This window comes from Cervus canadensis, chromosome 8 (genome assembly GCF_019320065.1).
Source record: "Cervus canadensis isolate Bull #8, Minnesota chromosome 8, ASM1932006v1, whole genome shotgun sequence".
NCBI lineage: Eukaryota > Metazoa > Chordata > Mammalia > Artiodactyla > Cervidae > Cervus > Cervus canadensis.
The window spans coordinates 39,678,376-39,701,945 of NC_057393.1; the positions used below are offsets into that span (position 1 = coordinate 39,678,376).

Consider the following 23,570-nt stretch of genomic DNA (forward strand, 5'->3'; position numbering starts at 1 on the left):
AGTGTCTGAGACACTGTGTGTGCCCTTTTGTTATTTTAAGTTTTGGACTTCAGATTTTAATATAGAAACATTAATACTTCTAGGGATTCCTTTTTCTGGTTATTTGCCACCCATTTGTATCGAGGAGACATAATTTTTACCTTTACCTCAAGCACTTCATTAAATTATTTTCAGACTACTCCAAAGGTTTTTTTTAACTTGATTTTTTTTCACATGAACTGATTTCATTCTGACTTTTTGTTTGAAATGTTTCTCATTGTGATTTATATTCACAGAGGCAGTAGTCTGCTGTGGTTGAAATTGTGTAGGTTTTCAGCAATGAGAGGCAATAGAATGTACTATATAGAACTTGGGTTCTAGCATCAAACAGACCTAGTTTTAATCCAGGCTTAATGGATTATTAAATCTGTGATCCAGGCTGTATATGCATCTTCTCTAAACCTGTTTTCTCATCTGTGCAATGGAAATTACAATAGCATTCTGCTTATAGGGTTATGAAGATTAAGTAATGTATGAAAAGCATGCGGCACCTAGGAACGGTCAAGAAATCACTCTTTTTATTGATATTGTTACCATCATGTCATTATCATCATCCTTGCTTTAGCTGTCTATGTAACTTATAACCAAATATTTTATCTCCCCACCCCACCCACTTATTTCTATTCTCAAGAGAACTTTCTATCAAAGGAGAAGAGATAGCTTTAAGAAGAGTCAACTGTGAGAGGTAAGGATTGGCTATGACGTTTTTAGAGTGGGGAATATCAATGGTTTCATTGAAAGATTGGTAGGAGAATTCATAACAGACAATGAGATATATATATCTGGACAATAAGAACACATTGTAAGTGCTAAATGAATATGAAATCGAAGTTGTATTATCTGGAAAATTATGCCTTTCAAAATCTACCTGTCTCCTCACCAGTAGGAAGTCCTAAATCTGGAATATCTGTCTTCCTTTAGGAACTTGAACACTTATCTCTTGAGGGTGGAAATCTTCAAAGAATTTCAGAAATCTTCAACTAGTATTTAAGACTATCTATAGCAGTGATTGTCAACTTTAAAGCATGGAAGAAATTTATCAGGGTGTAGGTTAAAATTCAGATTCCTAGGGATTTCAGATTCTTATTCAACTTTTTAAAGTATTTTAAAATTAAGATATTTAATTAAATATTAAATATTAGACCTCCCCCACTTGTACATGTGCACACACACATACACACACACTGACATATGTGGCTTAGAAAGCTATACCAACTGAATTTGACTTATCGCTGAGCTTGCCAAATCCTGAGAAATATAGTAACACACACAAAAAACTTAAATGGAGAGTAAAAACAGAAACCCTTAGTCCATTTAAAACCCTCTGTAACATTCAATGTCCTTTAAATTAGGCAGTATTTCCACACTCTGAAATTGCCTATATCCTAGTTAGAGGGTAAAAAGATCTTTCTAGAATAGCATTTATCATGTTATGTATAGCTCTGTTAGAGTGAATGATTTCCCGAAAGAGGAAACACTAGACAAGACAATTAGGAGTAATCTGAAGATCAGAATTCAGTCAGAATATCTGGGAATACACAGAGGACCTGGAGAATAGATGAGAGTAAAGAACATTGACACGAGTTGATCTGATTCCAGAAGTATCCACCCAACAGTGGCATAACCCACAGAGTGAGCTCTCCAGACGTGCTCCTCAGGGATCTTGCAGAGATATGTGTGTGTTATATCAGGAAGTGGGAGTACATACCTGGGCCCAGTGCAGCATGGTCTGAACAGATGTTCCCGCAGAGCTCTGTGCAAAATAAACATCTAAGCGACTCTGCAAAGTAAAAAGATTATTTCTTACCTGAAGGCTAATCATGTAATCACACCACAAGTGAATCTGAGTGTATTCTTTCCCTCTCTCACCTGACCCAATCTCTCTCTCTCAGAATAAACATGTACCACATCCTGTGAAGACAAACTAAGCAAAGAAGCCCATCTTTAAGAATTTTCTCTTCCCTCACCTCTATTTTCCTGCCTAGGGAAGTGTCTGTGTAAAGCCCACAGAGGACATCCTGTGGTCAAAGACAAAAGGCAAAGCACTTTTTCTTTCCTGGTCCAAGAATATAGTCAAGAGATATTTAATGAAGCCTCAAATCCTCCTACTCAAGCAGGTGGACTCTCAGCTTGGGTTGGAAGCCATGAACATACTAGTTACATTCCAGGAGACAAAAAGGCTTTGAAATGTGGTTTCCATGCAATTTAGAATGAACTCTCCTTATCTCTGTCCAACAAAACAATTGCTTTCCTGGGTCTGACAACTTACACGTACCATGTTTAAGTTTTTCGGATCAAATCCGCTCAAAGTAAATATAAAGTTGCTGCAAATACGATGAAATATCTTCCGGTTGCATACCTTGGTGGCAATGAATTGGTTAAAAAATGTGTGCGGAGAGAACATCTTGTCACCGAATAATACCTGCAAGATCGATTTAAGACACCATCAAATTTCATGGATGTGAATGTCAAGTGGAAAACGAGTGGTAATTCAGTCAAGCACTGGACATGGTGACATCTGCTCAGTACTAGCCCTCAGTGAAACCAAAAAGCCCATTAAACTTTGTCTTTGTAGTCCTCCCAACTCACCTCTTGAAGCTTTTTCTCCCAAGATCCTTTAGTTGAAGTGTTTTTTTGGAGCATCCCCTAAAAATCTAGTCTCCGTAGGAAATGGCTAGGGCTTTGGGGGTCAGTGATACCCTGGTTTGATTCTAAACTCTGTCTTGTATTTACTTTTCTATTATCCTGAATTTCCTCAACTATAAAATAGAAAATCAATGTGCACTAAGAATTTCTGTGTAGATAACAAATCACATTTAAAACACACCTAGTGCAAAGTAGGCAAGGTGATAGAGTAGAAGGACCCTAAGCTCATCTTCCCACAGGCACACTAAAATTAGAACTATTTACAGAGCAACTGTTGATGAGAAAAACTGGAAGACCAATGTTTGGCTAATAGGAGAGGAGAAGAGAAAACAAAAACAAAAGCAAAAATTTTAACTCTCTAAAAGTTTATACCATGCCTATCATTTCATTGTCAAATCCTATAAAGTTTGTCTTCTTTAGCACAACCTTGGCTAGGTTTCTCAACTGAAGTGTAACAATAATTCTATAACCATTTCCCTCATCTTTTGCCCTTCTTATGTATTTTACTCTCATTCACTTCCATTTGGTCCCAAGGAGAATTTTTCTAAAAAGAGCATTATGCATGTCATTCCTTTGTGTAAATACCTCCCATGATCACCCACCATATATCGAATATAACCCAAGCTTCTTAACTTGGCATTTAAATCCACATTTCCAATATTCCTACATTTCCTACAGAATCTATTCATACATTTCCAATATTATTTCTCATACCTTTCACAAATTTAAAGCTAAATAAAGTCAATTACATGTGATTTCCCAAGACTTGAGCTTCACCCCTTCAATGGTGCTCAGGTTTCCCTCTTAGTTTGTAAAGACTTTCTACAAGACATTGTAAATTGAAATCTTGTCCTTTAGCCCAAACTCAGAAATGCCATCCAGGAAGTCTTCCATGATTCCAATGCCTAGAAACATTTTCTCTGAGTTTGTCTGGCAATTTCTTTGATCTATCATTATGATTTTGCTGGAATTTCTATTAGGAATTAGAGAGTTAGTCACATGTGGTAGCTTCTCTATTAGAGTTAATGCACCTTACGGGTAATATTTCTAAAACTACAAAACTGATCAATCCATTTCTCTGTTCAACATTCTTCAATGACTTCCCATCACCAACAGAACAAAACTCTTTAACATGACATAGCTGCTTTCTATGAACTGTCCGTTATTCTCTTCTTGGTCAAGTCTTCCACCATTCACACATTGCCCCAATTTTCAGTCATGCCGATTGGCTGAAAAGTAGCTTTATAGGCATAGCTGTTTCCTGGTGCCATACTTTTGAAACAGTAGCTCCTAGATCATCTTTTTTTTTTTTTTTTACAAAATTGAATTGAACTGCACTACACTATAGGTAGATCAAAACATTTTGAAAGTTGAAGCAGAATTGGGCAAATTGAGAATGTGAAGATCCTACCATCTCAAAATATCTCTTAACTTTGTGGGAATGCTGAAGTAATTTAACAAGAAGTCTGATGCTGTTTGCCTGATAATGTAGGACCAGGTTGGACTGAAATCTCTATGATAAAAGATGCCCATGTACTATGAGGGATCTGTGAGCATTTTTCACATTGTTACCGTAGTTTTGCTGCTACAGTCTTTCTTGGTTGTATAGATATGGAATTAAATCGCCTTGGGCTAATTTGCTTATCTCTCACCAATCAGAACTCCTGGCTTCTATAAAAATTCTTTCACTTTTGTATGCTTTCACTGAAATCACTAAATAGTCTAATCATCTTCTGTCTGTCACAGGAGAAGCCCCTATTACTGTGTAACAGGAAAACACATCAACTCACAAAGAACAATTCTCTTCATTGAGCAAATAATCATTTAGTTAGCTGGCAACCGGCAGAAATCATCTGAGGTCTAGGATACTGTCTAGGTTTTGAGGAATTGACAAACAGAGTTGACAAAGTGTGGGCAACTTTGGACTTTTAGTGTTCTATGGAAATCATGACAGCAATAACAATAGCTGGAATTAATTGAAGGCTAACAATGTGTAAGAGATTTACATATATGTACTCACTTAATCCTCAGAGCAGCCCTACAAGTAGAGACTACTATTATCCTCAGTTAATAGATGAATAAAGTATTTCCTAGAATTAAGGTCTCGACCAAATTCACCCGGCTACCTATGATTCAAATTCATGCCATCAGACTCCATACAGTCTGAAATACTACACCATACTCTCCTTGATACAGTAGGGGGCACTGGAGAGAAATTTAACCTACTAAATTAAACCACTGATGCTTTTGAACTGTGGTGCTGGAGAAGACTCTTGAGAGTCACTTGGACTGCAAGGAGATCAAATCTAAAGGAAATCAACCCTGAATATTCATCAGAAGTACTGAAGCTGAAGCTGAAGCTCCAATACTTTGGCCACCTGATGCGAAGAGCTGATTCATTAGAAAAGACCCTGATGCTGGGAAAGATTGAGGGCAGGAGGAGAAGTGGATGACAGAGGATGAGATGATTGGATGGCATCACTGACTCAATGGACATGAGTTTGAGAAAACTCCAGAAGATGGTGAAGAACATGGAAGCCTGGTGTGCTGCAGTCCATGGGGTCGCAAAGAGTCAGACATGATTGAGCAACTGAACAACAAGAACAAATTAAACCAATCAATCAGCCCATCAATCAAATCAGCTCTTGCCATATCTATGATTGAGGAATCATGTGAGAGAGAAGCCTCTAAATAAAAAATGAAGACGGTAGAGTAGAATGGCATCAGAGTGAGCATCCTGAACTCAGCTGGCAAAATTGTGCATCATCAGTAAACCTACGTGTGTACCACAAGCACCTATTTTATTCTTTCTAGATGCTCAGTTGTGTCAGACTCTGTGTGACCCCAAGGACTGTAGCCTGCTGGGCTCCTCTGTCCATGGAATTCTCCAGGCAAGAATACTCGTGGGGTTAGCCATTTCCTTCTTCAGAGGATCTTCCTGACCCAGGGATCAAACCTGAGTCTTCAGCATTGTGGGCGGGCTCTTTACCACTGATCCACTTGGCAAAACTTTATGTCTCAAGTTGGCTTTTCTTGAAATCAGTAGAAATAGAGATTGTTTTAGTTACTACAGACTGAAACCTGGGGAAAAGTTGTCACATACCTTGACTGCTTTTCTGGAAAGATTTGTAAATTTTTTCATAGGACTTTGGGTGTATTTCAAGGTTGTGACTGGAGCCAATGCAAAAAATATCTTAATCCTTTTAGCCAGCTCTGGATTAGTGGAGAATGCTATGAAAGCTGAAAGGGAAGAAGATACTAATTCATGGATTTAGAACAATCCTTACTTAACTCACTTTAAATGATAGTAAAAGCAGTTATATTAAAAAAGAAAACAAAGACACTCAGAGTAAGTACCATATTGGGGGCAAGGATTTTTAAATCTCCAAAGATGAAACTGGCTAATTCAGAATAAAGTGAGTTTCCTGTTTCTGAAGGATGCAAATCTACTTACAGAGAATATTACAGAAAGGATTCAAATATCTGTTGTCAGGCATGTCTAGGTAAACTCCAACGGCCATTCTAGCTTGATCATAGTCTTTGGTATCAAACAAAACTGAGCTAGAATTTTGGTTTCCCATTTGCTAGCTGTGTGAAAACTTGGGCAACTTACCCCCCCTTTATGAGTCTCAGCTTTCTCTATCTGTAAACATGGAAAATAGAATACTTATAGAATAATTCTTTCAAAGGTTAGATTTATATATATGTAGAGTTTCTAATGGCATTATCATGATTAGAAAGGACTCCTAAGTTCAGCCATTTATAAAATATGGATGATAATGCTCTCAAATGCCTGGTATAAATGCTGTTAGCATTGTCAAGGTCTCTAGCCGAAAAGAGAAGAGAGAAGAGAGTGGAGAGTTTTATGGCACTGCCAACATGGCCCATCCACATTTAGCCTACCCTAGCACCCACTGGGTACTAACTAAAAGTCACATTGATTGTGGCATATGATCACTGAGATTTGTAATTCTCTGCTTTCTTTTTAGTTTCCCTTACTAGACTGTGAGCTCTTCAAGGGAAAGATGTATACCATATTTATCTTTGATTTCCTGGTATCTAACCCAGTGTCTGGCAAGTGTTTGCTGGGTACACAAATGAATAAATAAATAATTGACTTTCTTTCAGTCTTTCCATCGATCTCCAAATTTAGTCCTGAGGGGGCAGGAAAATCCCTTAGTCAACCTCACTTTATTTACTCTTCAAAAGACAGCCAGGTGTGATGTTTTTCCAATTCAAAGTCCCCACAGCTACAGACTGCACAGAGGGAAGAAATCCTGACCCCTTTCATGAATATGAAGAAAATCTCCTGACACCCTCAGATCACATCTGCCCCAAACACACCAATGGTGGTGCCTTGGGAGTGGCCCACGTAGTAGAGTTGCTCTTGTCTGGTTTTCTCTATGATAAAATTGATTGTGGCTGGAAGGTCATATTTAGCCATCTCATCCAAACTGCCAAAGGAAAAAACAAAACAAAACAGCATTAGAAAAAAATCCATCTCATTGTTAGGCTTGTAATACCTAAATATATGTGTTGCAGATCTAGATGCTTAGCTTTTGTTAAATGTAAGACTAGAATCAATACATGATGTCAGGCATCTTCTGAGGATCTCGTCTTGATCCAAGAGTAACTTTGTATTAAGAAACTGAAAACTCTGACTTGCAAAGCCTACAGAGTTGTTGTAGTTGTTTGGTTGCTATGTCATGTCTTTGTGTCCCCTTGGTCTGCAGCATGCCAGGCTCCTCTGTTCTCTACTGTCTCTCGGAGTTTGCTCAAATTCCTGTCCATTGAGTTAGTGATGCTATGTAACCATCTTATGCTCTGCCACCCGCTTCTGCTTTTGCCTTTGATCTTTCCCAGCATCAGGGAATGGGATCTTTCCCAGGATCAGCCCAGTCTACAGAGGCTTTTCACTTAATCCTATAGCAGATTTACCAAACTCCTTTGAAAAGAAAAATTACCTGGAATGCTTATTTTACAAACATAAAAAGTGAAGAGACTTGCAGACCTCAGCCCAGATAGACTGAATCAACATTTCCAGGAAAGAGGCCTCAGGTGCTTTCTCTCCTGTGTGTAGTCGGGAAAACACTCATCCAGGGAATCATGATGCTATTTGCAATGATGCCATGACACAACTGCCCTGGGATGTGGAATTAGGGGATGACAAATGGCTTCCAGGAGTGAGGTGGGAATCAGGTCAAGGAACAAGCAGCTTTAGTGACCTTCAAGGCATGGTTCTTTGCTTCACTACAAATGCCAGGCTTGCTTCTGTGACTCAGTTGGCCTAACTTCTAAGACAGACAGCACCCTCAGGACTACTGTTGGCAGGTTGGCTCCATGGAGAGATTTCAGCACCCTCAGTCTATGGAGGACAGAGTTCCTTCACTCCTCAGTGAATAAACATTGGAGTGTCATCTCTGCTCAAGTGCTTGGCTCATTTTGACTTAACCGGAATGTCTGGTTCTCAGGATTTTCAACTAGAACATTGTTTCTGTTCCCATTTCTTGATCAGTGTCATTATTCCTCTTCATTAAGCGTACCATGTAAATTTCTGGACTGCACGTTGACAGTGTGATAGTCCTGGAATTTGCATTTTGATTTTTTTTTCTTTCTTATATACTTTACATACACATAGGCCAAGTGGAGTGTTTAAAACAACTATCAGTGCAATAATAAGGGCATTTCTTCAGAGCTTGTGAAGAAAACCTGGGTAGAAGAAGGTATGTTTATTTCCATCTTGTGGATTCCACAATGTGCAGTTGGACAAAAAGGGAAAATTCAAAAGGGTAGTCATCCATATAAAAGAGCAATGTACACATGTTAGTCATTAGTAGTGTTCTTCTTACCTGAAGGCCCAGTATTCTGGTGACTTGGGTGAAAATTTCAAGTGTTTTCTGGACCAAGTATTTCCCCGGCTGTTCCCCAGCCACACATCATAACCCACATCTGCCAGAAGGAAAGCCAGGCTGTTGTTGGGCAGGTTGCAAATCCAGTTACTGGCAGATGCAACTAAGCCATGTTGCAAATACACAACAGGCTTTGGCGCTGCAAAACACAAAGAATGAGAATTTTTTTGTCTGAACTTCCTTGGTGCCTACAAGAAAATTCTCTTTTCTGAATCCCTGTAATACAAAAGAGAGGTTAAGAAAGGAGATTTGGCACCACCAGGCAAGTCTAGGTTTTAGGATTTTGAACTACTTCTGAAGCTGGTCAACTTATTTATCTTCTCCACGTCTTGTTTTTCTCTTTGTAAAACTGGGATTATGTCCAAAGCATTGAATTGTTAAATAGTTGTTGGAGTCAGAGTGCCCCGCTTCAGAAATCTCTTCTGCTATGTATCAACCTCCTTGTGCCTTAGTTAACTTATTTTGTAATGGGGGATAATAAAAAATGTGGTCTTATGGTGTAGTTATAAGAATTAAATTAGAATTAAAATATAATTTTGTTCAGCCACAATAATTACCTGCTCTATAATTATTCACATTAATGACACTTTATTTCTCAAAAAGCATCTGATTACAAAGCTAGTATTTTTCCAAGATAGTAACAAAGACAAGAAAAATACCATTTGTTGAATATTTCACTGAATGCCAGGCACTATGCTAGTTAATTTGCATTGTCAGGAAGTGAAATGCAAGGTTTTAAGTGAAATGTACACAAGGTAAAATTGTTCATTTGATGTAAAAATTCTGCTCACAATGTAGAATTGGAACAATTTGATTAAAGAAAGAGAAAAGAAAAGGAAGGAAATGGGGAAGTGGTACTGAACATTGAGAAGAGAAAGAGAAGTGACTAGGATATTTCTGTCTTTCATAAAAGGCTTATGATGCTGTGTTGGTACCACAGGGCTTTCCCACAGGTCCCTTTGGGGCTTGACCAGCTTCCTGAGATTGAGTAGGTGAGACTGGACTCTCAGAGAGCCTCAGCCATCTGGAAGCAAGGACCAAAATCTATATCCATTAATCCACCTTTTGAGAAAAAGACAGAAGGAAGAGGTGTTACTAATTCTGCTAAAATACCACCAAAGTGCAGTCACAATCCATAGTTCATCTCTAATCTGAGCCCTCAGGCAGCTACTCATTGTAGAGACAGCTTTCCTTCCATGCTTTTTGGCAACTACCTGACAGAACAGACAAGGTGAAAGTTCGGGCAAGTAAAGTTCTCACGAGTATTTCCAAAGGTAATGGAGTTATTTTAGGGAACGGTTGGTTCTATAAAGTGAGCAACACTGTTCCATCTAGATTGCGTAAGATATTTTTTAATCTTCTAACAAATAATCCTTCTGATATTGGAAAGTTTGTTTATACAAAGCTCCAAAGAATAAAAGGCGATAAGAAATGAGAGAAGCAAACAATTCTTGCCAAGTGGATCCTGTCTTCTCTCAGATACTAACCTGTATTGCAGGGACCTAGAAATGGCTTTTTAATTACAATCAAGTATAGAACTAATAGGGTCAGGTTTACTGTAAAAAATAAAATCCAAATGACTTGTGTAGAGAACTAATTACAAATGAAATAAAAGCACTGAGAAAGCTATTGCAGTAGCCTGAAAGATAACTGATAATGTCAAAGATAAAGATAATGTCTAGGCCTGGACTTGAGTGACATTGAAACTGAGTTTTCAGATTAGAGAGACGTTTAGAAGGCAAAATTGGTAAGTCTTGGTGATTTGCTGAATATAGAAAGTGAGGGGAGGAAAGCATCAAAATGACCCTAGAGTTCTGGTTTTAAAGCTGGAAAGTGGGTATTCCTAGAATAAGACCACATTTTCTTTTGTTTCCGTGTTTGTTGAGAAAGAGGACAAAATGATGGAGAAAAGGAAAGACTAAATAGTGTATGCCAAAATGATTTAAACACTCCAGCACTATACAAATGAAATGGAAGAGTGGAGGTGATGGTGATGATTTTCTTCCACTAGAAGGAGGAATAGAAGAGAGTAGGCTCTATTTTAGAATCATAGCTGTCCTGCTGCTATCAGCACATCCAGGAATCTCTCCTTAGGCATTATTCCTTTCACAATGAAATAAATCCTACCTGTTTTTGGACATCCTCTTCCATGAGGAATCCTGTAAATTCCGAGGATATAACCATCTTCTGTGACAATGTCATATGTTTCATAAGGATAGCCCCAGTAGGAAATAATCTGGCTCTAAAAAGGGGAAAGGAACATGTATACCTTCATGATAAAATGCCCAAATTTCAATATAATACTTTAAGTCACAACCTACTGTTCATCTGTGTTTTGGAATAGAATAGAGCAGGAAAATCAGGATAACTTGAGGAGGGTTTTAAAAGGAAGATGCATGCCAAGGTGTTGGTAAGGTAAGGTGGTGATCATACATGGTAGTTTTCTTGGAATGGTATTATTAATGCACTCAGGTTCACTCTCCAAATATTTTTGAAAAATTATATCATTGATAGTTCTATTAAAGTTTAATACAAATGGGTATGGGTGGGGGCATGACTGTACACAATGTATACAAGAAATATGTTTTCCATTGGAATGAAGCACATAGTAAGCATTTTCCACTGGTCTTTTTTTGTTTGTTTTTGTTGTTTGCATAGATCTATTTCATTCCACTTTGTTCTAGTCCCCTTCTGATATGAATTCCTGCATGTTAAGATATTTTTGTTTATAAGCAGCCCAAACCAAATCTGGCTTACTAAACTTAAAATGTACATGAATGTAGTTCATAAATCAGAGAAACTGCTCTAGAAAAAACCTCAGGAAGAGCCCAAGGATTCTCTAAAAATATCATCAATAGGAATTCGTGAACTTTCTCTTCAGGAAACCACCATGAGATGGTAGCTCAAACCACCAGCAGAGGGAGCCTTACTGCCCCAAATTTGGGTCAGGTCTTTCAGTTCTTTGGTTAGTCAGCTATGCCAAGGAACAAAGGTTGGAAACACAGATTTAGTCAATTTAGAATTTTTAAAAACTAGACAAGCATATCAGTTATATCTAAAATGACACCAGGAAAGCCCTAAAATGACAATAGCTTAATAATTACTTATCTAAATATTTTCCCTTAATGAATGACTTACAATATTCATGTTAGCTTCAGGATTTGTGGTGCTTCCTTTCTTGTGATAACCATATACAGGTCCAAGAAGAAGCATCCAGCATGTTGGTGCTAAAAGCTGCCACATTTGGAATCTACCTGTAAGAGGAAATATTAATATATTTGTCATCAAAGAGAATTCTAAAAGTGAAACTCCGTGTAATCTCTCTATAAGACTACTTTTGGAGGGAGTGGAAAGATCCTTCTAGGTAGTGTCTTAACAAATAATATACTTAATTATTCAAGATTCATCCCATGAAAAATCTGAACTGGTGACTTTTTATTAAGAAAAGAAAGAAAGAAAAAAGGAAGGAAAGAACAAAAAAATAAAACCAATATCAATTAAATCTACAATAGGTAATTGAGCCAAAGAAGGAAATGTACATATAATTCACAGAAAAACCTAAGGACAAGTATATGAATCAAAGCATATTTAATATCCCTAGTTATCAGACAAATTAGTACTCTTCTTCTGATGGTGGAAGTGAGCACTGGCACAACCTTAATGGAAACAGATTTATTAGCACGTCAGTTCAGTTCAGTCACTCAGTCATGTCCAACTCTTTGCGACTTCATGAACCGCAGCACGCCAGACCTCCCTGTCCATCACCAACTCCCAGAGTCCACCCAAACCCCTGTCCATCGAGTCAGTGATGCCATCGAACCATCTCATCCTCTGTCGTCCCCTTCTCCTCCTGCCCTCAATCTTTACCAGCATCAGGGCTTTTTCAAATGAGTCAGCTCTTCGCATGAGGTGGTCAAAGTATTGGAGTTTCAGCTTCAACATCAGTCCTTCCAATGAACACCCAGGACTGACCATCTTCAGGATGGACTGGTTGGATCTGCTTGCAGTCCAAGGGACTCTTAAGAGTCTTCTCCAACACCACAGTTCAAAAGCATCAATTCTTCGGCCCTCAGCTTTCTTTATAGCCCAATTCTCACATCCATACATGACCTCTGGAAAAACCATAGCCTTGACTAGACGGGCCTTTGTTGGCAAAGTAATGTCTCTGCTTTTTAACATGCTGTCTAGGTGGGTCATAACTTTCCTTCCAACGAGTAAGCGTCTTTTCATTTCATGGCTGCAATCACCATCCACAGTGATTTCGGAGCCCAGAAAAATAAAGTCAGCCACTGTTTCCAATGTTTCCCCATCTATTTGCCATGAAGTGATGGGACCGTATGCCATGGTCTTAGTTTTCTGAATGTTGAGCTTTAAGCCAACTTTTTCACTCTCCTCTTATTAGCACATATTGGGAAAATAATAATATTTATATACCTTATTCTTTAATTCTAATTCCAAGAATCTATCCAAAAGAAAAAAAAATATGTGAGTATCATCTGTAAAATATACCTTATTGTTTATCTTAATTTGCTAAAATAAGAGATTGATAAAATAAATTATGGGGAAGGAAGAATGGAATTATTCAGCAGCCAAATATTATCTTTTTGCATGATATGTGAACTCCTATTATATAATATTAAGGGAAAAAAGTGCAATTTGTACATGTATTTTGATCCCAGTGATATAACAAACTATAAAGAGAGAAGGACTAAGCATCAAATTTTAATTATGGTTATATCTAGACAGTAAATTTTTTCTCATTTTTAAAGCACTGCCCATTTCTAAATTTTCTATGTCTAGTATTACTTTATCATAATAAAGAAGCTATTTTTCAAATAGACAATTGTGAAAATTATGAGATGAAACGATTGTGTATATTCCTCACTTGGCTTTTAAACTACTTAAGTTGAAAAAACATATAATGACTGCAAAAGTAACAGAGGGGACGTTTTGCAGGCTATCTCCCATTAACTACTATATAAAATGAAAATCTCAATGATGATGACAAGTCTCACTCTGTAAGAAATGGAAGGATTTTTCAGACTATGCCTTCACTGTTCTGTTACAGAAAATTTCATGAACTCCTTTCTTGGATTTATCAAAGTCATAATCTCTGTTGACTATATCAGTTCAGTTCAGTTCAGTTCAGTCACTCAGTCGTGTCCAACTCTTTGCGACCCCATGGACTGCAGCATGCCAGACCCCCCTATCCATCACCAACCCCCAGAGTTTACTCAAACTCATGTCCATTGAGTTGGTGATGCCATCCAACCATCTCATTCTCTGTTGTGCCCTTCTCCTCCTGCCTTTAATTTTTCCCAGGATCAGGGTCTTTTCAAATGAGTCTGTTCTTTGCATCAGGTGGCCAAAGTATTGGAGTTTTCTAATCTATACTATAATTAATGTGATTAATAATATATGGATTATGTATGTAATACATGTGTGCTTAGTCGCTCAGTCATGTCTGACTATTTGCAACCCCAGGGGCTGTAGCCCATCAGTCTCCTCTGTCCATGAAATTCTCCAGGCAAGAATACTGAAGTCGGTTGCCGCTTTCTCCTCCAGGAATCTTCCCGGCCCAGGGATCGAAGCAAAGTCTACTGCATCTCCTGCATTGGTAGGCAGATCTTTACCACTAGCGTCACCTGGGAAGCTGATATAATAAATATGTAAGTTTATGTTAATATGTTTATATATAATGAATATTGCTTAATATAGCCAAATTCTGGTGAAACACTATAATATGATAGAGAGAATAATGCCACCACCAACAGTGATAATTATTGTAGCTAATACAACTTGTTTTGAACACCTATTATGTGCCAAGTAACATGTCAGACATGATTGTGATTATCTCATTTTATTCTTAAAATAATCCCAAGGGATAAGAAATGTTATTACAACTGTATTTCAAATGAAACCTGGTGTTGAGATCAAGTCATTTGCCCAAGGTCAAACATATAGGGATGGAGCCAAGGTCTGAACTCAGGTGGCTTGATTCTAAAGGAAATATGAATCATTAGGCTCTTAACCTTTCAGTCTGAGTGAGGAGATATATGGGCCTCAGCCTGAGCAGATGGAGTTTGTCCGCTGTGGACATATGCTCCAAGATGAAGACGAGGAGGAATTGAGCCCTGTCCAGAGACACCACATATTTCTCATTCTCAAGATTAAGAAGACTTTCCCGATTATGCATGTGCAGAAAGGCCCCTCGGAGATCAAACAGGGAGTGATGTCACCTACCCACAGGCCTCTTCACTAGAATCCACTTTGACTAAGCGAGGGGTGTGCACACATGGGAAGAGTCTGAGATACATAAGTATGGACTCAGAACCAGGTAAAGCAAGATAATTGGCTAAAGAAAACCCAGAAAAAATGCCCCATATAAGTGATTCAAACTGCCACGAGGGCACAGCTCTCTCTGAGCCCATGTGTTTATCTATTCACATGTACCCTTTTCCTTTTATAAGCACTTAACATGTTTCACTACTTTTCGTGTCTTCATGGGAATTCATTTCTGCAAAGAGAAGGACCAGGCCTTGTTGCTGATTCTGGTCTAGTGGCTAGGATTTAACGCTCTCACTGCTGTGGCCTGACTTCAGTCTCTGGTTGGAAACCAAAATCCTGCTTCAAGCAGCTGCAGACTGAGGCCTTCCGAGACCAAGTCCATTCAGCACAGACTTACTAGGACCCTCTGCTATGTGCTTGCTTAGTATTACATGTGGCCCATGGACCACAGGCATCATAATTGCCATTAAAACAATGAAGACTTTTAGAACCCACCCCAGCCAAACCAGATGGGAATCTATGGGTATATAGCTATGCATCTGCATTTAAAATCCTCATTTCAAGTGATTCATGTGTATTTCCACATGTGAAAAACAGACTGGATTCCTTGATAAAAAGTTTCCTTCTCACATCTGTCTCTTTGAGACCTAGCATGAAGGTTCTGAGAAGTAAAATATTGCCTGCCATGTTAGTAAACAAAGGATGTCACAGTCATCAGTGATTGCAGCCCTTCAACAGTGAGCCCTGAGGGAACTAAGGAAGGAAATTAGGAACACCTGCCATCTAGCAGTCATCAGACTATGTCCACTCCCTCCAGTGAGCCCTGAGGAAACTCAGGTTGTGAAAACCCAGGATACTGGTTCCAGACAGCTGAGGTATATATCAAAGGAATGATTTCAGTAAGCCCATATTCTGACATCTTTCCATACACAGAAAAGCACTACATTCCTTAACCTGAGATATCTAGTTTTCTTTTATTAACAATAATCTTGTGTTCCTACCACCTACCCTTGTTGAGAAACTCCTGTGTGCTCCAGCTGCCCCCTTGCCTACTCGGAGAAGTTTTCTCAGGATTACTTGAGATGCCGCCTCTAGGGCTTGAGGACTTCAGTAGGTCCACTGAATAAAGCATATAATAACTCTCAACTTTTAGTTTGTGTATGTATCTTTTAGTCAACAGTCCCTATAAATGTTTGCCAAATATATAGATGGGTGAAAGAAAGAATGAGTATATATCATTTAATCTTAAAGACTATCCCAAATGGATTCACTATTTTGTATCACATTTTTCTTGTCTGCTTTCATCTTACCCCACTGAAATGGTCCTCTCTGACAGTAAGTTCTGACAGTTCGTTGTGTCCTTAATTCATGACTATATCTTTTGGGAATTTGTGTGCTTTGTCGCTCAGTTGTGTCTGACTCTTTGTGACCCCGTGGATTGCAACCTGCCAAGCTCTCTTGTCCACAGGAACTTTCCCAGGCAAAAATACTAGAATGGGTTTCCATTTGCTCCTCCAGGGGATCTTCCAGACCCAGGAATCAAACTCCTATCTCTGTGTCTCCTGCCTTGCAGGTTGATTCTTCACCACCAAGTGATCAGGGAAGCCCTAGAGGAAGGTAGTAGGGCAATTTAAAAAATGGGTCTTTTCTCTCAAGACATTGACAGTTTAGATGCTCCAGTCTCTGCTGAGTGATTGATACTTGAGGCCTCTGAGTCACAATCACTGGCAAGTGACTGGGGTTCCTGAATTAGAGGAGACTGGACACTCTTCTGAAATGGGCAGACTGGGGAGTTTGTGGGGCTTGTTGTGATGCAGAAGGAGGGCTGTGTGCTGCTTAGGGGAAGAGCCCTAGCTGTGCACAAGAATGAACTAGTCATGACAGACTGTATTTTGCAGCCATGACCTAAGGAAGGCCCACTCAGCTGCCTTTGTTTTGTTCTGTGTGTTGGATCTGGGTATGGGAGGGTGATACACCCAGGCAACAGGTGTCTTTGTATTATATCTTTATAAGAACTAGCAGGTCCTAACCAAACAACCTTTCTGCATGTACTTCTCACCAGGGCTGTGCTTACATGTGCTTTCTGGGCATGTGTTTACACGCTCTGTGTAATGTGAGTCTCACAACATTTAATGTAATTGTTGGGTAAATCTACCTTATTTACTTCTCCTTAATGATACTGCAACAATCCTCTAATTTCTTTGACCCGTTTCTAGGATAGCTTCCTGATGACTGTGTCCTGCATTGACCTCCTGCTGATTACATGTAGGATTAAGAAGAGAAAAGACATTATAATGTTTGACTAAGAAGAGAGAAGACATTGTAAATCCCAGGGAACTTTTAATCCTTAAACATAAAACCTTTAGCCTCAAGAACCCTGACTAAATCAATATAGATTATATTTATTATTTTCATATTTTATTTTATGAATAAAATCTTTATTTTATGTGTAGACAATATAATCTGCACAGATTATATTGATCTATTACTCTAAAGCATTCATGTTGCTTTGCTGTAAAAGTGACTTCCATTTTAATAGCAAAATGCTATTTTTAAAATCAACTCTTGGAAAATGTTATAATATATAGACATAAATATATGATTTTAGACTCTCTATATATGTATATATATATATAAGCTATATACGTGACTGTTGGAGAGTCTTAAGTTAAAATATCATAATTAAGACTCAGTATGGTTCTACAATCAAGATTTCATTTAACTTTTTATTTTTCCATAGCCTTATTTGCTCTTAGAATTTTATCATTTGAATGACATCAATTAAACATAACGACCCAAATTTTCCAGGGAAAACTTTAGGAAGTGCTTGTTTGATATTTTTTCTTTTTCTCTTCATTGTACACTCTGATGACAAGGGAATGGCTACCCTCTCCAGTATTCTTGCCTGGAGACTTCCATGGACAGAGGAGCCTGGCAGGGTCCATGGGGTCACAAAAAATTGGACATGACTGAGCAATTAGCACTAACACATACACTGTAATGAAGGGGAGGCTAAAACGTTGCATGTAACCAAAAACTGCAACCTCATCTTTGAAAACTTTCCTGTAGGCAGATGCCCCCCGTGACTGTGGTAAAAGACTTAATGAAAGTGGTTTTAAAAATGATAACACCAAGAATGGTAAGACTCTCCTCCAATGTTCAAAATCTCCTTTCTCTAATGATTGCTTTCTTTCTCTCTTTTTTGTTACAGTGCCAGAGAGAACTATGAGACTTCCAAAAAATTGTTGGTGTATTTATGTCAAATGCATGTGGGTTATATAGGTAGTTCTCATAAGCCATGCATTTTGCACTGACAGATACAATGATGATGAAACCAAGGATAGCAATTACTCAACAAAGGAAATAATGAAGACTTTTATTCTACTTTTCTCGTTGTTCAGTTATAGTCACTGTCAGCTTATCAAGCAAACAAGTAACCAGGGATTATGCTGATGCTTGGACAGTGTTTTCAATGAATCCCCACTCCAACCCTCAATGATGTTGCAGAAGTAGAGGTGAAAGTAAGCCAGATTATACAAATATTAAGACTCTACATGTAGCTCTAAACAAGCTTTGTTTCTGAAAGCACACAAAGGCCATTTTCTCTGTATGGTTCTTTGATGAATCTCAATCAGCTCAATGGTAAAATAAAGCCAATGATGAGTCCTGAGTGCTTTGTGAAATTTTTTAAGTTAAAATTCTAGATCTGTGCTTTAGAGGGTGTGGAGGCCATGAGAACTTGATCGCAGATCTGTGACTACAGATAGTAGAACTAGTCATCAGCCACAGATCCTGTGCTCTAACATGCATCATTGTGTCCCCACTGAAGCCACACATTTTAGGCACTCCCTAAGTATTGGCTATGACTATTAGCTGTGTTAGCCAATGTAACCTCCCTGAAACTTAGTTTCCTGGGAAGATTAGTTTAAGATGATAAATGGGGTAAATGATAACTAAGATGACAAATCATGTCTATAAAATATCTAACAGAGTTTGGCACTTAATAAACAGTAGCTATTATTACAACATGTCTTCTACTATTCAGGGATTGCTTCAGATGTGTAATTCTTGGCTGTGAAACTAGTCCATAACTTCTTAAAGGTAAGAACCACATTTTATACTGTACCTGTATTTAAACTTTTATATCTTTCATTTCTCTACCCTTGCTCATGCTACATATGATATAACTCTTTGAACTGAGTTGTGAGTAAATGACAGGTTATAATGTACTAACATCTCTTTTCAAATAAGAACATGTCAAAGCTGTTGAAAATTTGTTTGCAGACAAGCATGAAAATTGAAATTGTAATAAAAAATCTTCCAACAATCAAAAGCCCAGAACCAGACAGCTTCACAGGTGAATTCTACCAAAAATTTAGAGAAGAGCTAACACCTATCCTACTCAAACACTTCCAAAAAATTGCAGAGGAAGGTAAACTGCTAAACTCATTCTGTGAGGCTGCTATCACCGTAATACCAAAACCAGACAAAGATGCCACAAAAAAAGAAAACTACAGGTCAATATCACTGATGAACATAGATGCAAAAATCTTCAACAAAATTCTAGCAAACAGAATCCAACAACATATTAAAAAGATCATACATCATGACCAAGTGGGCTTTATCCCAGAGTTGCAAGGATTCTTCAATATTTGAAAACAATCAATGTGATACACCACATTAACAAACTGAGAGATAAAAACCATATGATTATCTCAATAGATGCGGAGAAAGGCTTTGATAAAATTCAACATCCATTTATGATAAAAACCCTCCAGAAAGCAGGCATAGAGGGAACATAACTCAACATAATAAAAGCCATATATGATAAACCCACAGCAAACATTATCCTCAATGGTGAAAAATTGAAAGCATTTCCTCTAATGTCAGGAACAAGACAAGGGTGCCCACTCTCACCACTACTATTCAACATAGTTTTGGAAGTTTTAGCCACATAAATCAGAGAATAAAAAGAAATAAAAGAAATCCAGATTGGAAAAAAAAAGAAGTAAAACCCTCACTGTTTGCAGACAATATGATCCTCTACATAGAAAACCCTAAAGACACCACCAGAAAATTACTAGAGCTAATCAATAAATATAGCAAAGTTGCAGGATAAAATTAATACACAGAAATCCCTTGTATTGCTATACACTAACAATGAGAAAACAGACAGAGAAATTAAGGAAACAATTCCATTCACCATTGTGATGAAAAGAATAAAATACTTAGGAATAAATCTATCTAAAAAAGAAAAGACCTATATATAGAAAACTATAAAACACTGCTGAAAACTATGAAAACACCATTCACCATTGTGATGAAAGAGTAAAATACTTAGGAATAAATCTATCTAAAAAAGAAAAGACCTATATATATAAAACTATGAAACACTGATGAAAGAAATCAAAGATGACACAAATAGATTGAGAAATATACCATGTTCGTGGATCAGAAGAATCAATATAGGGAAAATAAGTATACTATACAAAGCGATCTATAGATTCAATGCAATCCCTATCAAGCTACCAACGGTATTTTTCACAGAACTAGAACAAATAATTTCACAATTTGTATGGAAATACAAAGAACCTCGAATAGCCAAAGCAATCTTGAGAAGGAAGAATGAAAGTGGAGGGATCAACCTCTTGACTTCAGACTATACTACAAAGCCACAGTCATCAAGACAGTATGGTGTTGGCACAAAGACAGACATATAGATAAATGGAACAAAATAGAAAGCCCGGAGATAAACCCATGCACCTATGGACACCTTATCTTTGACAAAGGAGGCAAGAATATACAATGGAGAAAAGACAATCTCTTTAACAAGTGGTGCTGGGGAAACTGGTCAACCACCTGTGAAAGTATGAAACTAGAACACTTTCTAACACCATACACAAAAATAAACTCAAAATGGATTAAAGACTTAAATGTAAGACCAGAAACTATACAACTCCTAGAGGAAAACATAGGAAAAAGACTCCCTGACATAAATCACAGCAGGATTCTCTATGACCCACCTCCTAGAGTAACAGAAATAAAAGCAAAAATAAACAAATGGGACCTAATTAAACTTAAAAGCTTTTGCACAACAAAGGAAACTATAAGCAAGGTGAAAAGACAGCCTTCAGAATGGTAGAAAATAATAGCAAACAAAGCAACTGACGTAATCTCAAAAACATACAAGCAGCTCCCAACTCAATACCAGAAAAATAAATGACCCAATCAAAAAATGGGCCAAAGAACTAAACAGACATTTCTCCAAAGAAGAGATACAGATGGCTAACAAACACATGAAAAGATGCTCAACATCACTCATTATCAGAGAAATGCAAATCAAAACCACAATGAAATACCATCTCATGGCGGTCAGAATGGCTGCTATCCAAAAGTCTACAAACAATAAATGCTGGAGAGGGTGTGGAGAAAAGGGAACCCTCTTACACTGTTGGTGGGAATGAAAAGTAGTACAGCCAGTATGGAGACCCATGTGGAGATTCCTTAAAAAGCTGGAAAGAAAACTGCCATACAACCCAGCAATCCCACTGCTGGGCATCCACAACGAGGAAACCACGAGTGAAAGAGACATGTGTACCCCAATGTTCATCACAGCATTGTTTACAATAACTAGGACATGGAAGCAACCTAGATGTCCATTGAATGGATAAGAAAGCTGTGGTACATACACAGGATGGAATATTACTTAGCTATTAAAAAAGTATGCATTTGAATAGGTTCTAATGAGGTGGATGAAACTGGAGCTTATTATACAGAGTGAAGAAGAAGAACACCAAATACAGCATATTAATACATATATATGGAATTTAGAAAGATGGTAACAATGATCCTATATGCAAGACAGCAAAAGAGACACAGATATAAATTACAGACTTTTGGACTCTGTGGAAGAGGATGAGGGTGGGATGATTTGGAAGAATAGTATTGAAACACATATATTACAATATATGAAATAGATCACCAGTCCAAGTTCAATGCATGACACTGGGCACTCAAAGCTGGTGCACTGAGATAACCCTGAGGGATGGGATAGGGAGGAGGTGGGAGGGGTTTCAGGACGGGGGACACATGTACACCCATGGCTGATTCATGTCAATGTATGGTAAAAACCACTACAATATTGTAAAGTAATTAGCCTCCAATTAAATTAAATTAATTAATTAAAAAAATTCTGTTTATAACTTTCACCAAGAATTCTTAATTTTTACTATATAAAATACCTTAGTTATTAAATATTTAATATATAATTTTAAGCCATTGATTGAGCATGTATATGCTTAATCATCATAAATTATTCTTTGTCCACAAGTAGAAAATGCCAATTTGGGATTTGAACAAGGTCTATTTGCTCCATGTTCTTTTCACTGAATTTTGCCTTTTCTTATAAAATTATTCTATAGTGAAAATCTCTCAAAGTATTAAGAGGTGTCTTAACATATGCAGAGTGCATCATGTGAAATGCTGGGCTGGATGAAGCACAAGCTGGAATCAAGATTGCCGGGAGAAATATCAACAATCTCATATATGCAGATGATACCACTTTAATGGCAGAAAATAGAGGGGAACTACAGAACCTCTTCATGAGGGTGAAATAGCAGAGTGGAAAAAGCTGGCTTAAAACTCAACATTCCCAAAATGAAGATCATGGCATCCAGTCCCATCACTTCATGGCAAATAGATGGGGAAACAATGGAAACAGTGACAGGCTTTATTTTTTTGGGCTCCAAAATCACTGCAGATGGTGACTGCAGCCACAAAATTAAAAGATGCTTGCTCCTTGGAAGAAAAGCCATGGCAAACCTAGACAATGAAGCAAAAAATGGAGACATCACTTTGCCAACAAAGATCTGTATATCAAAACCATAGTTTTTCCAGTAGCCATGTACGGATGTGAGAGTTGGACCATAAAGAAGGTTGAAAGTGAAAGTGTTAGTCGCTCAGTAGTGCAGACTGAGATACAATCCCACGGACTGTATCTCACCCAGGCTCCTCTGTCCATGGAATTCTCTAGGCAAGAATACTGGAGTGGGTTGCCACTCTCTTCTCCAGGGGATATTCCTGACCCAGGGATCAAATCCAGGTCTCCCACATTGCAGGCAGATTTTTTACCATCTTAGCTACCAAAGAACGCTGAGCGCTAAAGAATCGGTGATTTTGAATTGTGCTGGAGAAGACTGTCAAGAGTCTCTTGGACAACAAAGAGATCAAACCAGTCAATCCTAAAGGAAATCAACTCTGAATATTCATTGGAAGGACTGATGCTGATGTTGAAGCTCCAATCCTTTGACTACCTGATGCAAACAGCTGACTCATTGGGCAAGACATTGATGCTGGGAAAGTTTGAGGGCAGGAGGAGAAGGGGGCAGCAGAGGATGAGTTAATTGGTTGGCATCACTGACTCAGTGGACATGAGTTTGAGCAAAATCCAGGAGACAGTGAAGGACAGGGAAGCCTGGCATGCTGCACTCCATGGGGTCTCAAGGAGCCAGACACGACTTATTGACTGAATAACAACAGAAAATCTGGGCACAGTGTAACTTAGTAGAAGATTTGAAGAGAGGAATAATTCTGATAACAGATTTGAGTGTAAAATTCTTATCATCGACAGAATTGAAAATGACATAGGGACAAGAAATATGAAACTCTGTGTATGCATGTTGCTTGGCA

General features: G+C 38.1%; 1 protein-coding gene across 4 annotated transcripts in view; it reads right to left on the reverse strand.

The window, feature by feature from the left end:
• Positions 1-23,570, reverse strand: part of LIPK (lipase family member K) — a 37,239-nt gene that overhangs the window by 4,320 nt on the left and 9,349 nt on the right. For 3 of the 4 annotated variants that reach the window (XM_043475681.1, XM_043475683.1, XM_043475684.1), the window contains exons 2-8: positions 11,733-11,848; positions 10,722-10,836; positions 8,535-8,733; positions 7,030-7,139; positions 5,789-5,943; positions 2,315-2,461; positions 1,748-1,819 (exon numbers count right to left, since the gene is read on the reverse strand). In XM_043475681.1, the coding sequence (XP_043331616.1) occupies positions 1,748-1,819; positions 2,315-2,461; positions 5,789-5,943; positions 7,030-7,139; positions 8,535-8,733; positions 10,722-10,836; positions 11,733-11,837 (903 nt within the window). In that variant the 5' untranslated portion in view covers positions 11,838-11,848. The remainder of the gene's footprint in view (positions 1-1,747; positions 1,820-2,314; positions 2,462-5,788; positions 5,944-7,029; positions 7,140-8,534; positions 8,734-10,721; positions 10,837-11,732; positions 11,849-23,570) is intronic. The other variant, XM_043475685.1, reaches the window with a different exon arrangement.